The 17,907-nt window shown below is 36.8% G+C and overlaps 1 protein-coding gene across 1 annotated transcript in view; it reads right to left on the reverse strand.

The window, feature by feature from the left end:
- Window positions 1-17,907, reverse strand: part of LOC106954391 (protein kinase C-binding protein NELL1) — a gene marked incomplete at its 5' end in the record, with an annotated part of 223,598 nt that overhangs the window by 133,687 nt on the left and 72,004 nt on the right. The window contains 2 exons of the mRNA XM_015043858.1: window positions 12,929-13,057; window positions 15,681-15,780. Coding sequence (XP_014899344.1) covers window positions 12,929-13,057; window positions 15,681-15,780 — 229 coding nt within the window. The remainder of the gene's footprint in view (window positions 1-12,928; window positions 13,058-15,680; window positions 15,781-17,907) is intronic.

Raw genomic sequence — 17,907 nt, forward strand, 5'->3', positions numbered from 1 at the left:
AATACTTAAAATCAAGAAGCATAAAATTGTCAACACACACACACACACACACACACACACACACACACACACACACACACACACACACACGATCCATGATAATTAAATAAAACAGACCTTTAGGTAATCTGCATTCACTCCCATTAGGCTACTTAGTGCAAATTAGTTTCTAGCCTTGCATGGGAGCTTTCAGGCTCGGTTCCAGTGAAAATTTGGGCACTCCAGCTCATGGACCATTCAGAGCAGTAAGCCAGCAAACCCTCTGGCTCAAGGATTACCAGCCCAATCCCCCACAGCTCAGAGATGGTCAGGAAATTGAACGGAAATAAGCAGGGATAAATAACCGTATGAGGAATGAGGCGAGGGAGCGGAGCCATGCCAAGGACAGCGTTGGCTGTGTTGGAACACATGCATTCGGTGAAGTGCAGATGGCAGAGATGGATGCCACCCAGAAGAGAGTTTGAGAAGTGGGACAGGGAGTACAAGAGGAGAGTTTCGGGGCCAGCAGCACACTGTACACTGTCGTTTGGTGAAATAACTGTAATTTATTACAGGTCTTTGAGTGACCTTTTAACAGAGCGCTCACCCACTGAGACTTCAGCAGGCCTCAGACTGCCAGTGTTACACTGTGGGCTGAATCAATCCACCCACTGCACACTGAGAAACTCTCCTCACACGTTTGGACTTTAAGCACTTTGGACAGAGCTTGGCTGGCAGCACTGCCTATACTTCCCAATGCTGTCTTCCCTTCCATTATCTCTGCCTAGGCAGTCATAAAAAAAGGCTTAGTTGTTGTCTTTATGCCTGCCTGCGTGTGTGTGTGTGCGTGCTTGATCATGAGGTGCGAAAAAGATCCTGTTTGTTGTAACCATTTGGAATACTTCTTTATCTAGTTTACTTTGGATCAACATTATTAGCTTTTTCTTCTTTTGCTCTTTCCTTTGGTTTGTTATTTTGTTTGGATTTCCTTTTAAATCCTGTAAAGCACTTTGCATTGCCTTGTTGCTGAAAATGTGCTATATAAATAAAATTACCTTTACCTTTAAAGGATGAATCATTCATCTTGCCCATTTTTCATAAGACGTTGTTGTTTTTTGTGACAGTATGTAAATTTTATTTTTGAAAATTGCTTTTTTTTTTTTTACATACTATGTTCAGTTTTTTTCCCATTAATCTGAAAAAAAAAAACTGGCAAAAAGCAAGATGAAGGTCTTAGTGCATACAAGCTCAAGATTGACTTAAAAAAATATCACTTATTTTGTCAATAGCTTGATCAATAAGCGATTAAATTAAAATTAACTAAATTAAAATTTAAATTGAATTTAATTTGAGTCCTACTATATAGATATATATATACACACATAAGACAATGCTTTTCAAAATTAGTGAGAAGTTGTTGCCAAGTCTGCTTTGTTCATTTCTTTTTAATAGTCTCTGCAGATTCTGAGAAGAAGTTGTTCTACTTGTTCAAAGAGTTTTGATGCTCGGGGCAATTTTAGGTTCAAGAATACTTTGTGTCAGATTCTGTGGATGACTTTCAACCTTTCAATGCCTTACGAAATAATCACTTAAAGTGAGCAAGACTGCTTCCCACGATTCATTTTAATACGATAATCACTATTCACTGCCTCCATAATGTCACTTTTGTCTTATTGTTTTAAGAAAAGAGCCACACATTTGTTTAAGCCTAGATAAAAACAAAATCATGGATAGTTTCCTCACATCTAGTCAAAAAAGTGTTTACACATGCTGGAAAGAAATGTGAAAATATCACTTCTCTAAATGTTAAAGCTTATCAAATATTTAGGGCATTTCCGTAACGGGCATAGTTGTTATCAACCCGAGTAAAATGGATCTTTTAGTACAGCGAAGGAAAAAATTCCACTTCACAGCTGTTTGAGAGATAAGCACCTGCAGCACCACACAAAGCAGCTTATTTCGTTACAGATCCCCCAGAACAACATATCGATGCTGGTCTGCACTGTGGCAAATAAAATAACAGAATCTGGTAAAAATAAAAAAATAAAAAAAGGAATTTCTGGCCTGTGAAAAACCACTCACATGGATTTAGCTTTAAGGGTGTAAAAAGTATCACACTTGTCACAAATAGGCCAGTTTAAATGTTTAGGCATTTTTTTGTGCACTGAGCATGGGTTTATTATTAATTTTATTATTAAACATATTTACTAAAATGAAGACTTTTCTAAAAGCAAAAGTAGAATAATATTAGAAACGGAGATCAGAAATTCTCAAAGCAAGGCCGACAGTGGACTTATGCCGACTTTCAATCGAGTCTGGTTCTAAAAATATTTTAGATTCAAAATACTTGACTAGCAATTTGTCATCGTCTTTTGATCTATGCTTTCCACCAAATAAAAACAATTCTATATATTTTAATAGAAGCTCATTCAAAAAATACTTTTTAGACATTTAAATTCCAGTTCATACAAAGGAGTTTTTAAGGGTTCTCTCAATATTAGGTGGTTCTATTGCTACATACAAAAATACAGTAAAGAGCTTCATGTTGTGCTTTAAAGTATCTGGATTAAATTTTATCACAAACCAAAGCTTAAGATGATCAAATTCAATTCAAGACAGTGAAATAATCCTTTAATTTAGCAGAAGCTGTGAATCACCCTCTTCAGTGTATAGTTATCAGTGCACTAATTTGTTCATAAAGTGAAAACTAATATTGATATTTTTACATATAAATTCATATAAGCAGCGTCAAAAACTGTATTAATTTATTGTTTGACTTCAGAAAACTTTAATATAAAAAAGCATGTTCTCCTTGTGATCATGGGTGGAGGTCTAGAACTCAAATTGATTCTTTTACATGTTAATTTTAAGAGAAAGTGGGACAAACTTAAAGGGCACTGCTTTGTACTTGTCTTTGTCTTTTTTCCCACCCAAGTTGGTGTCTGTTTGGATTCTTTCTCATTTTCTCCACTGACCCAACTTTACCCCCTTCCTTTTTTTTTTTTTACAATGTTCAGAACAAAGAGTGAGCAGAGGCTGTGGCTCATTCATTCCTTGTCATTACGTCCTTGTTTTACCACAACAGAGGCAGAGTACCTACAGAGAAGCTGATTGATTCACAGAGGCACAAACACAGCCAATTACTCTTTAATGTCACTGAGTGAGAGTAAATTCAGCCGGCAGGACTTTCCAACTCCGATGCGTGCCACTGCCCCCATCACTGCAGGATGAATAAGGACAGCTGGACATTATCCGAACAGCTCCTAATCAATAGGTTACCTGTGCAGTATGTTACTTGGTGCACAGGGAACATTAAAGCTAATGATTTGGCACTACAGCGAACTGTGATATGAAATGAGTAAAAGTGTTGACACATAACAAATGTGTGTGCTCAGGTTTCTGTGACTCCTGGTTTTGTTGTGTGACCACAGTCAGCGAGGAAACGTAAACACAAACTGTCAGTTTTTGAGGATTAGCCGTCACATGAGGGCAGGTGCTGCACTCCGGGTGGAGATGCTTCATGTTTCCTGGAGTTTATCTGAAAAAGCCAGGACAGCAATGCGCGCGCACACACACACTCACACGAGGGCTTTTACTCAGACACACCTTCATCCCTACTGTGGAAACTCTGCGGGCAGCTGCTGGCCTTGATTGGCTCATTTCTAACCTCAGAAGATGCGACTCCTGCAGGCTTGGGCCCCCGGTGATTCTTCAGTATATTCATCTGTTTTTTTTTCTATTATTTAACTAACATTCCCTCAGACAGTCCCTCTCCGTATCTCTGACTGTCTGATAGCCTCGGTTCTGATCTGTGCTGCCCAGAAGTGAAGCTCATATCAGCTCATCTGCCATCCACTATCAGCAGCATGAGGAAACATCATTGGTAAAATTCTGCATAAATTACTTTCTATTTCTCAGCTGTGTGGACCTTGTAAAAAACCTTTTGTCATGAAATTAGTACAGCAAGTCTTTGGACATGAAACATAATCATGTCATACATAAAACTAATCGGCGTACCTTTAAAGGGGCAGTATTATGTGTTTTCCAGGCACATAGCACCATTTCCTAACATCGTCAAGAAACTCAGTTGTATGGAAATGATACGTATATCAAATATGCCTTAAAAGGAATTTGACTTCCCAATTCAACGAATTGTCTCTTTAAAAACTTTTGCCTTCAGAAATTCATCACAACACCACTCCTCTACTAACCTTTTAATGATGTTTTTGCCAGCATTGCACTGAGAAGGAGCTCCTATAATGAGTTCAGCCGAGGCACAGTTCCACCAGGTGTTTGCTAATTGATGCTGGCTAATCTGAAGGAGCTGCTCTGTGAGGTGGAAGTTTGGAAATTGCAGCTATGACTGGAAGGCAGCACTAGGTCCACCCAGGCGTTTTGCATGGCTCAGTGGTTGCCATGGAGACTAAGGGATTTATCAAACATGCATGAAAGAATCAAGGCAGCACTCCAGGTATGTTTTTGATGAGGGGATAACATTATAACATGATGTAAAGCTCAAAACGTTGAATTTACCTAATGCTGCCCCTTTAAGACAAAACTCTTAACATGCTAGGAGTGGTGAGGAGGATTTTTAGTGACAAAGCAACTTAAAAACAAGCAGGGAATCATTGTGAATTGTTTGGGGGCAAGGGGGTTCATCAGAAATTACCTCTTAACAGTCAACTGTAATGTCAGGAAGGTATTAAGAGTTAGCTTAAAAGCAAGCTAACTATGTGAAAATCCAGACTTTATTTTACTGATTTCATCAGCATCTATAAAAGTGTCAAAATATAGTATTTTCTCTTCTGCTGTGCAAAGTTAAGGCAAAGAAATATTAGAAAGTTATGATTTTTTTTATACATTTATACAAATTCCTGTAGTGCTGAGAAAATAACGGACGTACACGGAAGATTAAATCTTCAAAAGAGCGCTGCATGCCGCCTTAGGACATTGAGAATTATGCAGTCCCTTTGCTATCTGTTTAAAATCTGACAAGTTTTATGTCCAGAAACACAACAACCAGAAATTTGATCATAAAATTTAGATTGCTTTATGGACAGCAAAGGTTTTCCTTTGTTTGAGGCTGACAGCAAGACTCATGCAAATTTAAAAATTGGTGAATAATTGCACTGGGAGACATAATTCTTCACAAGCTCACATCTATCAACTGTTCACTACAATAACATGTCAGAACAGTAGATTTGATTTAATTTAATCTGAATTACATATTTAAAGGAAAACCCTGCCTTTTAAGGGTTTGATATGAAATAATGCCTCAACTCTTCATTTGTCTGCCTGGTAAAATTGCATTTTCATGACATTTGTATTGCAGATACATTTAATTTAAGAACAGCCCCAAAATTATGCATGTTTCTATGCAGAATTTCAGAGGGCATGTAATAAAGCATTTACCATGAACATCAGCCTGACATTTTTTAAAACAATGTTGTGTCAAAAATGTTTTTTCTGGTTTAAATGGCATTTCTTGATCTAGCAAATTGTCTGAACAAACACTCAGACTGGTTACTTCCTCATGTACCCTCCAGGATCTACAAAAAAAAAAAACAAACAAAAAACGGGCACATCATCAGCCAAGATAAGCAGCTCCAGTAGCAGCAAGTGCAATGCCATTAGCACTAAAGTCACTGCAGATTATCAGTAAGTAGTAAAAGCAAGGAGGGAAGAGATAGAGCAGAAAGAATAAAAGAGACAAAATCTGTTGTGGTTCCAAGCAATGACTGACTGGAGATCTGGGATATCATAAAATGCCTCCTGAGCCTGTTAGCTAGGGTGACACATCAGAGACTCCGTTCCTGATCCCAAAGAGTTTCGCTCCTTGGAGCTAAATGAAAGCAAGCTGATCAAACAGAAAATGGTTTGATGTGTCAGACTCAAACTGCTCTAATCTATCCACCAAGGGGGAGTCGCTGGACTCCTGGCAAAATCAAACTGCAAAAGAATGACTGTTTTAAGTTGGTGAATGAAAAGAAAGAGTGCAGAGCTTTGCAATTATTAACTACATAAAAACTTCAACAGCATTCCGTTTCATTTTTGAGAACATGTAGTGGTATCAAAAAGTCTCTGCCCCTTTTCTTCAGTTTTTGCAGTTTTGTCACACTTAATGTTCCAACTGATCAAACAACTGTTACTAATGGACAAAGATAACTTGAGTAATTACACAAAACACTGTTCATGTGATAATTTAATTCACTAAGTGAAGAAATGTTGTTCAAACCAACCTCACATTATTTGAAAAATGAATTGTCTCCTAAATCTAATCACTACTTGTGTCATCTGCTGCAGAAACTCCTGACATCAAGAGTTTGTGACAACTGATGATGAGTGTTTTCAAGCACAACAAAGAGGAAGTTTAACAAATTACCTTTCAAAATGTTGCAATTCAACAACCATATTGAAGGGTTTTGGGGTTATGAACATTTACTGTCAAGTACAGATGTTGAATATCATGTTGAGAAAACAATGCTGAAATAGTGCTAAGAATTCAACGACTTACAGAAAAACGGCAAAAAAAAGTAATCAACAGTGATAACGGCAGACTTTAAAATTCAACAACAATCAACCCATGTGGCAGTAAATGGAGTCACCGTTATCCGTTAGTTTGCAATAAACTCAATTTGCATTACAGTGGACCTTTGCCTATTTGCAGTTCAGTATCCTCAGAAAATTCACCTATTCATGATTTTTGCATTCAGCTTGTCTAAGATATGTTAAAAAAAAAAAAAATGCATCTTTTCCAGTAGAAATGCCAAAGCCACAATGCTACTTGACAAGCTATTGGATGCGGTTTATAAAGCAGACTTATCCTTGAGAGCCATTCATTTTTCTGCAGGTCAATTGGCTGTATTATCCCCAAGAGTGCAGAAAATGAAGAGTGCAGATGGTAGCTGTAAGGATGAGATGGTTAGTTTGAACTATTACAGTAAGCATTGATAACAATTTGAAGAATCTCAAGTATTTAAGCTATTAACAGTACTACAGTATAGTTTTTGTTTTCCTTTTAACAGAAGACCGGTCATTTGAACTGGTTAGATACATGTTTGAGAGCCACTGTAATCCACCTCTTGTCTGAGATCAACAGCTAAGTTGATCTCAGCTTAGCCGAATGCTACAAGGGAGCCTAATTCAGCTACAACCATATGTCTTTATATATTAATATGTGAAAATTCTATGTGTGTCAAAAATAACAAAATTAATTTAGCTTTATATCACAGAAATTGGCTTCTGTCACTTTAAGAAGGCCCACCTCCAGAATGCCGTTTATAACCATTCTAAGGAGCACTGAACTGAAAAGTAGTTTGTATGTTAAGCTCAGCAGACACACAGTTCCACTAAATGTTTGGCATCTCCTTCTGAAGCTAGTCTGGAGGAGCTGTGTGACGGAGGCTCTGTGGGTGGAGACAGGAGCTCCAAGGTGGAGCTTTGGGGAAACAGACGGAGCATTGTATAAGAAAAAGCTTAGGCATTCCCGAAAGTCTGCCAAAGAAGATTCAAAGGCTCCTGAAAGATTCATGAAAGAATCTAAACAACATTCCAGGTATGTTTTTGATGATGGATTAACATAGCATGATAAAAAGCTAAAACGGTAAATGTTGCATCATCCCCTCTTTAAAGATTCATAATGTGAAGAGAAACATTTGAGAAACATCTCAGGGCAAAATAATCATTTATCACATAGAGTTATTCTTTTAAATTTGTGATGTTTCTGGTGCAAAAAAAAAAAAAATCTTACCTTAAATACCAGCTACTTTAAACTGAGTTAAATCTAATTATGTTTAATCAAACTAAATAGATGAACCAAAACACAGAGCAGCTTAATTGGTGGGAAATCTACCTTCATGTATAAGGTAGATTGAAGAACAAGCCTGAGATTAGCTAACATAGATAATAATGCACACATAGTGACCCTTAGAGGTTCTTAACAGCAGGATAATTCTCCATAGCAACCCTTGGATGATAATTGTAATACAAATGGGCTCCAAATCTGCATATGAGAAAGTACTTGACTTAAGCATCTGCATAACTGCTCTGACATTTCAATAATGTCTTAAACAACAAACAATTCCAGATTGCACAGCAGTCATAGTGGCTTTAATCTGATCCATGAAAAAGCGAGGCAGAGCTCAGCCTGGGTGCTTGAGAGGCTGTAGAACACCAAGCTGCAGAGTGGGAGATCATTTAGGTTTACTCAAGACAAAAACACTCGGAGCTGGAGATGTATGAAGGGGAAAGAAAATTGTCAATGCTTTGGTGAAGGTTGACTCAGAAAGGCGTCCAGGCTGGGATTTCAAAACGTCAGCCTCCAGGGTGAAAACCACGTGGGAACAGGTTACTACTGACTCCAGAAATGGGTGATCATGCTTGTTTGTCTTTTGCTGACGCAACATTTTCCAGAACAACAGGACTATATATGTCTTATTATTGTGCTTCATTTCTGAGCAATACTTCTCCACTCTGTGTGTCAACAGCATAATCCTGTTTTTTTTTTTTTTTTTTTTTTTTTTCCTTGGACGATTAAAAACCTGACAGCAAAACAACAGCAGCAGCACTATTATAATGTCTCTGCAGAGACATTTGGGTGGATACATTAGATCTGCTGGGAGTCTAAGAATAATACTGACAGCATAAACAAGAGCTGATACAGACGGTAAAGCCTGAGTGAACAAAAACCATGAGACTTTTTATCAATAAAATATTAGGCTCCTTAATTATAAGTTATAATACATTCTTACATGCTGCAGATAAGGAGTTATGCTGGAATAAAACAAGCACAACCAAGTTTGAATCATTTAGAACAGAGAATCAAACAAATCCAAATACCAGGTGGGTAAACACTGCTGTAGTTGTTCAGAAGAATCTGAATCAATTTTAGTTTTTTATGGGCATAAAAAAATAAATTTGACTTTGGTTTCATATATTGAATATAAATATAAAGATATATACTCTTTAGAAGAGATCAATACATTTAAAAAAAATGCCATGACTATTTTTACACGTTTAACCAATATTTATTTTTGCTAAAAATAGTGCAAATATGCTTATCTCGTTTTACAGCAGTTTCACTGCATGGGGGAAGAAACACTGGATAACTGCTGCTGCCACTAGTCTGAAGGAGCCTTGTGTGGAGGAGGGGGTTCACTCTATGTATGTTTTTGATGATGAAATTACATTTTAACATGATATATGGTTAAAAAAATCAACTTTACATCAAAACTCCCTTTTTTCCATACTCTGAACTGAAAAATAAATTTTACAACCTACATTCTGATACATCAAACTATAACAAACGTCGGTGAATCAAAAGTGAAATAAGACTTCAAAGATGTGACAGTACTTGATGTTTCACAAACGATGCTCCATTTCATCATAACAAGACATACATTTTTAGATACACCGTCATATGTAGCAAGTGAAAGAGTAAGAGCAGCTTAAATGTTGTCATTAGGTGAATCTTTTTTACTGAGCATTAGCACTCAAATACATAAGCAGTGTTTTAATCAAGCATTCAAATGTGTTGCGAAGTTGCAGGGAACATTTAACACAGTGCAAATTAATTGCAGTAGTTACACATATAGCACACCAACAAAAGAGAAACTTTTACTACAGGGATATTTTTGATCAAAGGCGTTTTGAACCAGACTGAATCAGTCAGGTCAATATTAGAGAAGAGTCCCATAAACACACCTTTAAATCTGATAGCATGTGTCCAATGGAGCAACGCAAAATTCATAATCAGTGTAAACTTTTAATCAATGTAATAAAAAATAATCCCAGCATGTGTTGGTCAAATGAATTTGAAAAACATTAAAGCAGAGAATCAAAGTATGGCTGTTTATCAGCAGCTTTGTTTTCCCTCCCATTAAGATGCACCTTCTGTTTTCTTCAATATAAATATGTTTCCCATGCATAAGTTTTGTGGAGGTGGCAGATATTAAGCTAGGAATAGCAACTTGATGATCTACCAGATACGTTTTATGTGCTCTGCTGGTCAGAGTTTGACGATGCGCGAGAAACAAATAAATGATTATCAACCTGCTTCATGTATCCAACAATACAAGTTCACAAGACTCATGCACCTACAATGTTTATCAGTTTCCAAAGCAAAGAAAAGACATAGAAGCTCAGGATCCAGCACATATCCAGAAAGATGTCAGGCCATATGCAGCAATGCATCTTTTATGGAATAAATAAACACCCTCCTTGGCGGCCAAGCAGTTGAAAAACAGATCTTCATTAGTATGTGGCTATGTTTGTATTTATACGTCTGTGGATATTCTGCCTATGCGGGCACATTCCTGCTTTCTCAGAGATTAGGCAAATGGCTTTGAATATTAAGACTGTAACCAAATTCACTGGCTGGGTGCAGAAATTAAGCCTGCATCGTATATATGCAATAGCAAACTGACCCAATATGCTGCAGACAACGTGCCCAGGAAAAGCTTGCGTTTGATATATAGAAAAGCTCTGTTCTTTACAGATAAAAAAGCTATGCCTCTGTTGAACTGCATATCTACTCTGCATTTTAAATGCTATTTTAATAACTTTTACACAAATTTAAATTTACTTCTTCCAAGATACAAACAGTTCCTAATGTCATTCCCAAATGAGAAAGTTTAGTAGAGTCAAAATTGGCAGCTTATTTGTTTTCAGTCATTATAGTAACTGATTTCAGGGTTCGTTCAGTTTGGTTTAAAATATGAAGAAAAACTACAACTCAATAATCCAAGAGTTAGACAAATGATGCACTGAAAATAATAAGACATAAACAAACAAATTACCTTCATGTGATCTGAACTTTGAGGGAAAACCAAAGAGAAAACACCTTTACAAAAATATCTCAATAAAAGCTTAAGATCTGAGCAGGAGACGTTTCTGCTGTCAAGTGACTGTGGTAACAGCTACACTGCTGCACCACCTGTATCCATAACAGCTCATCCCTGCTTTTACATTAAAAACAGACAAAAATGGCACCATGAGGTGACTGAGAGCAATTATCACATTCAAACTGGGATTTGTTAACACTGCTCCAAAGCATCTTTCTGATTACAAGTAAATAATGTCATAAGATGCATAATAAAACATTTATGAGGATGTGATGATCACATTTAATGATAGTAAAAGCAGAGCTGATTCTCCTGTTAATAATACATACAAGCAATTAAATTGACCTCAGCAAGAACCGACATCACATCAGCCTTTGGGGTTTTGTTTATAACTCAAAAACAGACGGTTACCTCACCATTAAGGACTTTATCGCTGTTATCACACACCTATCCTAAGCCACTTTCACTTGCATGTGAGGGAAAAGCTCTAAAAACTATCAATATTGCAAATGGAATAGAAAAAAAGTCTGAGCCGACTGTAGGGCACAAACCCCAAACATGGATAAAGTCCATGTAGCTGAAACCGAGGCTCCCTGATTTTAAACTGTTGATCTAGCAATCAGAGTTTCTCAGCTCTCATTTTTGGCATGGGACTGATTTGGACTGGAGTCCAACTCTAGGTTAAAATCTGATGCAATTCAGAGATGTGAAGGAAGGCTACAGGGCTCACAGAACGCTCAGTGTATTCAGATTGTTGTGGCTGTGATCCAAAGACAATTGCACCAAGCACTGAGCAAATCCTTCAATCCACAGACTCATGCTCTGAAGCTTCTTAATCAAATAAAGCCATTGGCTTCATCACAAGTAATCTAAGCCTGCAGCCTCCATAGGCTGGGGATTTTACACAGCCAACAATCTCCACACAGGAATGATCACAGACTTTCTTCCACAGAAGAAACATTGCAAATTAGCAAAAGTCAGTTTTTAAAATTCTGATTAGTTTTTTGTTCAAAAGAGAAACTTATGCTAGAGCTAAATGTAATTGACCCAAATGTTTCAAGCATATGTAAACCATGTCAACCTACTGGAAACAAATCACATAAAGTCTCTAAAAACTTTACAGGTATCCTGCTAAGCCACAGTAAGCAAAGATAAAAAGAGAAAAATCCACAAGAATTTTTTAAATGATTTGTAAAAATAGAAACAATCCAAATAAACCTGCTCCTCTATTGACAAAAACTGCCATTACGTGTTTGCAGTAATTCCAAACATGTAATTACTGTCAAACTTTCAATTTGGTGGTGGATTTGCCGGCGTGCTTCAATGTCCTGCTGTTTGACGCAAATCCATTATTTACATCCAGTTTTCTGTTATTGTAATTCTGTTAGTTTTACAAGATGTAATAAGATTCACCACATAAAACTTTTCCACCTTCGTCATGTCAATAGCTCTGTTTCCACTGACAATATAAATTCACATTTTGAAAATATAAATATATGGTTTATAATAAATATATGGTTTATATTGTGGCACATATGATTGTGTCACATATTTTATTTATGTGGTTTATTTATATGATTTCTTTCCCAAAACTGCAATGGAAACACTTTTGCATCACACGAGTCACATGATCAACAACTGGATGTTGCCACTGGAGCAAAACCACGACATTTGAAATAGAAATGCAGCTATATGCAAATATTTACCATAAAGTATTTTAATTCCTCTACATACTCTTGGAGTAATTTTGGTAGGCCAGCCACTCCTGGAAAATTTCACCACAGTTCCATGTTCTCTCCTTTTGTGACTGTTGGGTATACATTCAATCTATAGGAAAAGTTTCATAGAACAGGAAACTCTAGCCAGGTGACTTTTTCATGGCATTAGGTTAATAATTGAGCTTTTTTAAAGCAGTTGTTGGAAGTCATCATACTTGTACAAAACTCAGTCTGTAGATCACAGCCTCTGTATTCCTGAAGGCAAACGGTGAATTAAACGCTCCACCCACTGCTACCAGTTCAGCTTTTTTTTACATCCAGGCTGATATAAATTATGAGTCAACCGCGTGAGGCCCTGCACAACCTGAGCCGAGTAAAATAAAGTCGTACCTTCACAATAAGTAGAGTCCCCGTGGATGGAGGCATAGCCGCTCTTGCATTCACACTCTGCTTTAGTATTCCTGTTTTTACACTCCGAGTTTTCTCCACAAATGAGTCCCTCTGCGCAGAAGTCATAACCTGAAAGAGAGAAGCAAAGGGAGTGATAAAATTTGCTCACTCGAGGCAATGAAAAGTTTTGTATAGACAGGCAAATACAAATGCAGCTCTGTGGAAAGAGACACAAACACTTTTCATCATGAATGACATTGAGCCTTATGTATATGTCTATACAAAAGTGGTGCAGTTTTAAAGGCTTTTCCTTTAGAGGAAGGATTCACAAACGGCAATAAAAGACACAACCGCACAAATTGTTGCTTGCATGCGACTTGGTTGCTTATCCCACAAGGTGAAAATTTGTTGCTCTTTTGCTCCCAACAATCTGCTATCTTCATACTTTGTTTTGCTTCTTCAGAATAAAACTTTATGTCATTAGAAAATTGGCAGGACAATCAATATACCAATGATGGAGATTGTGTGCAGAAATTAAATCTCAATCAGCAAAAACATCATGCCTGCAGTTAGGTAAGCCCAACCATAGAAATGTTGTTACAACACAAGCTGAGAACCGTAAGACAGGAAAAAGTTTCAGCAATCAAAACAAGTCGAATTATGTCATAGACTGAATCGCCTGTAACTTCATCTGAACCTGACTATCAAATTGGATTGTATTTAAAGGTAATCGATTTATTTAAAATAAACTCGATCTGATTGGATCTGAAATGAATATTTTTATGTTCTAGAATATCTTGTCTAATGGTGTAGGCTTTTCCGTCAAAACTTCCTTTTTGATGACTAAACTATAAAAATGCATAAATGTGAACAGCTGACTTGGGGATTTAGTCAGGATGCATTTCGGTTCATGAGAGCAAAGAAAAGCAGGAGAGAATAAAATGGTTAATAGAATTGGAATTCCAAGTGCCACAAAGATTTTTCCTCAAGGACAATTTGACTTGAAACGTACAAGGTCATAATGTTATGGCAAATGTGCTGCCTGTTTTTTTTTTGTTTTTTGTTTTTTGATCTGCACCTCTGCAGACAGAGCAGGCACATGCACAAGTGTAATGAAACAGATAGATGGACCGAAAATTAGTCTGACAGATGAGGACGGTGGCAGACAGACAGAGAGATGATTGTGTCTCACTGTGTAGATGCATCTCATCCTGTTCTGTAATGAGTGACAGACAGGCTGTGCATAAAAGCCCTAAGAGACAGAGCAGCCAAAGAGCCTGAGCTTCAACTACATTACTATAACCCCATAATTCCATCTCTAAAATGGTGCACAAATTTAAAATAATTGCTTATGGAAGTGTGTACCATCTATATGTTGGCCTAAAAAGTTGTGTTTGTGTGGACACAAGTCCCTCATGATGGTTCTTGTTCGCTACTGCAGTGAAATAATGAAGTAGGAGTACTGCAACGACAGAGCCTGTGTGACCATGAATGTCCCTTCCACAAACCAGGAAGGGAAAAATGCATTTCAGAAAAACTGTGAAGTAGATACTACACTGAAAAACACAAAATTGTATCCAATATTCTTGTCTAGTTTTTAGCGCAAACATCTTAGTGCACTTGAAATAGGAAAAAACATACAAGTAGTTTCAGCAAGATATAGGAGATTGTTTTATGTCAATTCGCTAAAACTGATTTTAAAAAGTATCCACTGGCAGATTATTTCACTTGTAACATGGGAAAAATGTCTTGTTATAAGTAAAATAATCTAATATTAATAGTTTTTTATGAATTTTAAGGAATTATTGACTTAAAACAAGCTCTGATATCTAGCTGAAAAGTTACTCATTTCTCTTAATTCAACTGTACCAAGATATTTCCACTGGGATCTCGATCAAAATTACTTTGTACGATTTTGTTTTGATTTGGAAATAATGTCCTGCATTCTGCTTCATTTACGGTGGATAAACACACACAAGTAGGGTGGGAAATAGAGGGTTTCTAGGAAGGTAATATTTAATTGCAAAGTCTTATCATATAAACTCATGCACTCTTCAGTCTCCTGCTGATAGTTCCTTTATTCAACCCATTCCTTCTCACAGCCATCCATTCTTCTTCTCCCTTCCTTTGATTCTTACATTTTTCTCACCACCTTTAATTTTCTAATCATTCTCGTTTATTTTCTTTCATCTTTTCCTTGTTTTTAAGTATATTTTCCTTTCAATCACTATAAATATTTGTTCATCTTTCTTTCTCTTATGCATGCGTTCTCTCCCTTTCTCAAAATTTGGTGTGTGTGAGGCATATTGCCAATCTTATCAAAAACAAGAGCACAATTTTCTTCCAGCCAAACTTGCCCTGTGTTTTCTTTTTTTCCCGTAATGGTGCCTAATGGTATCATAACTGCAGGCTGCATACAGTTTGTTTATTCAATGTATTTACTGACAGACTGGTGCCTATTTACCTTGTAGTAGTTCCCTGCCAAAGCAGCAGGACCCAGGCAAATTGGCATAGCAGGTGCTCTGCAAAAGACAGCCCAATCTGCTCTGATAGCTATCTTAGCCAAAAAAGAAACAAAAACAAAATACGTTCACAGGAACGGAAAGGTAGAGAAATATTGCGAGAGTCCAGCTTAATTAACATGAAGAGAGGGTTGCTTTCACTACTCTTTGTGGAGAACACTGGTGCACACAGATCCAAAGAGAGGTTGAGTTGTGGATGGCAGAAAGATTGCGGTAAATGGAAGCCATACCTCTGCAAACATTGCAGCATCTGCCCTCTGGTAGGATCTGCTCACCGGTGGTGCAGTTAATCTCTGGACATGTTTCTGTAACTTTCACCATCAAGCCGTTCTGCAAGGACAAAATACAGGCGGGACATTATACTTTGTAATGCTGGGGTCAAAAACAAGAAGGTCTAAGCTGTAAGGGTAACTTATTTCAAATAGAAAAATGGAGACATATAATTTAATCTTTTACAGGGTGGAAACTTGCAACCCAAAGTCATATAATCACTTCAAACATTCTGTCTTAAGCCTCCGAAATAAGTATAAATATGATAATTATTCCCTTTTCTTGTATGTTCATTAATATTTTGTAGGTTGTGAGTCTTTAGAGATTTCACATGAAGATTTCAGTAGGCGTTGCGTTGAGACTCAAGGATAAAACATGTTTTCTTTAACTTCTGAAGATAAAAAGCACATTTATTGCAGCCAGTTTTGAATTAGACCGATTTTAAATGGTTTAACAATTGGAATAACTTGTATTATTTTCTACAAAACATATATTATTTTAGAAATTGACAATCACCAACACAACAGGCTAACCTATTAAAAGCATTTAGCATTGGCTAAAAAAAGGGGAAGTGCTAATCTCTGTATTACTGTTAATAAAAGGGGATTCATTATATAACAAGCAGTCCAACAACATCTTGTAAAAGCTTTTGACATTTTGTCATTTTACAGCCATAAATGTTAATATGTACTGTTTAGGGTTTTATGTGATCATTTCAAGTTGTGAATCTCTGAAGCTCCTCCATGTTTGCCATTTCCTCGGCTGCCAGTGTCGATGGACAACCATGTCTTGATGGCTCTGTCATATTGTAAACAAATATATGCCACACTTTTCAGATTTGTACAGGTGGAACTTAATTCACTGAATCACCCTCCCAGGTGGGCTGGTGTTCGTTTAAAACTGGAATGTTTCTTTGTTCAAGGTTCTCTTCTTACTCTTTTTCCACTTCTCTCTCTCTAACTTTTTCCTCTCCTCTCAGATTTCAGTCAATCATTTCAGCTTATTTTAGACTCTGAGAAACTGTAAAACTGTAGTTTTACTTTCTAAAGTAAATAGGTTTTGTTGATTATTCTGGGGCCGACCAACCCATCCTTCAGTTGAACCTGTTGCTGCGTTGTGGGGAAGCCACCCACGAATGGAAGCAAGAATCAGTCGTTCTTAAGTCATCCAAAGTAAAATTAGTCCATTTCTGGCTTGACATGTGGATACCTGAAGGATCTAAATCATGTCTAAAATAAAACTTTAATCAACATAAAGTTAATAGTAGCACCTATTAAAAGTATCCTCTTCACATCCATCATTTTCTGTTCATAATTTCTCCTGCTTCTGTGATCATTTTTGTAATTATCGCATTTTAAAAAGGGATCAGGTTACTTTGTCAATATTTCTGAACCTATAGGTAATCAAGCATTGCTCTTTTTGCGGTTATTAGTTATTGGTTTAGTTTTAACAACTGTCCTCCTGCGGATGAACAAATGTTTGTTCTTGTGTCAATTCAATCCATCACTGATGGCAACTTATTGGAATCCATATGAATTTTACACCATTTGTTGTCCCATAATTGTCTGTTTTACATGGAGATTTTATGGAAAACATTCACTTCATGAATAACTTCTGATCATAAAAAGCTTAACTTTGAATACAATTAAACAAATTCAAGAATTGAATTAAGGTGGTTGTTTGCTTTATTATATTGGTCTATATTATAAAATCCCAATGCATACATTTGAAATGTCTGGTTGTAATATGGCAAAATGTGAAAAAAATATTCAAGGGGTGTATGAATGCATTTCAACATTAATCTGAACATTATGATTTTAACAGTTTAGAAAAGTATTAAACTTGACTGTCAAGGAGAAAATGTGACAAAACTAGAATATTTCACTCCTTTAGGACGTTAACACAAAAAAGAAAAATGTGAAGTCTGACTATATTGGTCACAAATGGAAAATGGCTATCAATACTGAAACTGTTAAGGCAGAGATGAACTTGCAACCAAAGCAAGGACACAAAAATAAATAAAAACGGCCTATATGGGTTTTTAAACAACGATGCACTGACTGCAGCAGCCTGGCTGGTATGTAAGCATGTAGGGAGTCCTCAGTGATTTCTCAAGGTCTTTCGCCCAAAATCAATATATTACTTTTGTCCTTCACAGCTCCCTTTCATGGTGTATCTTTCATAACT

Source organism: Poecilia latipinna, unplaced genomic scaffold (assembly GCF_001443285.1).
Source record: "Poecilia latipinna isolate Pla-1442-1.1 unplaced genomic scaffold, P_latipinna-1.0 Scaffold652, whole genome shotgun sequence".
Classification (NCBI taxonomy): Eukaryota; Metazoa; Chordata; class Actinopteri; order Cyprinodontiformes; family Poeciliidae; genus Poecilia; species Poecilia latipinna.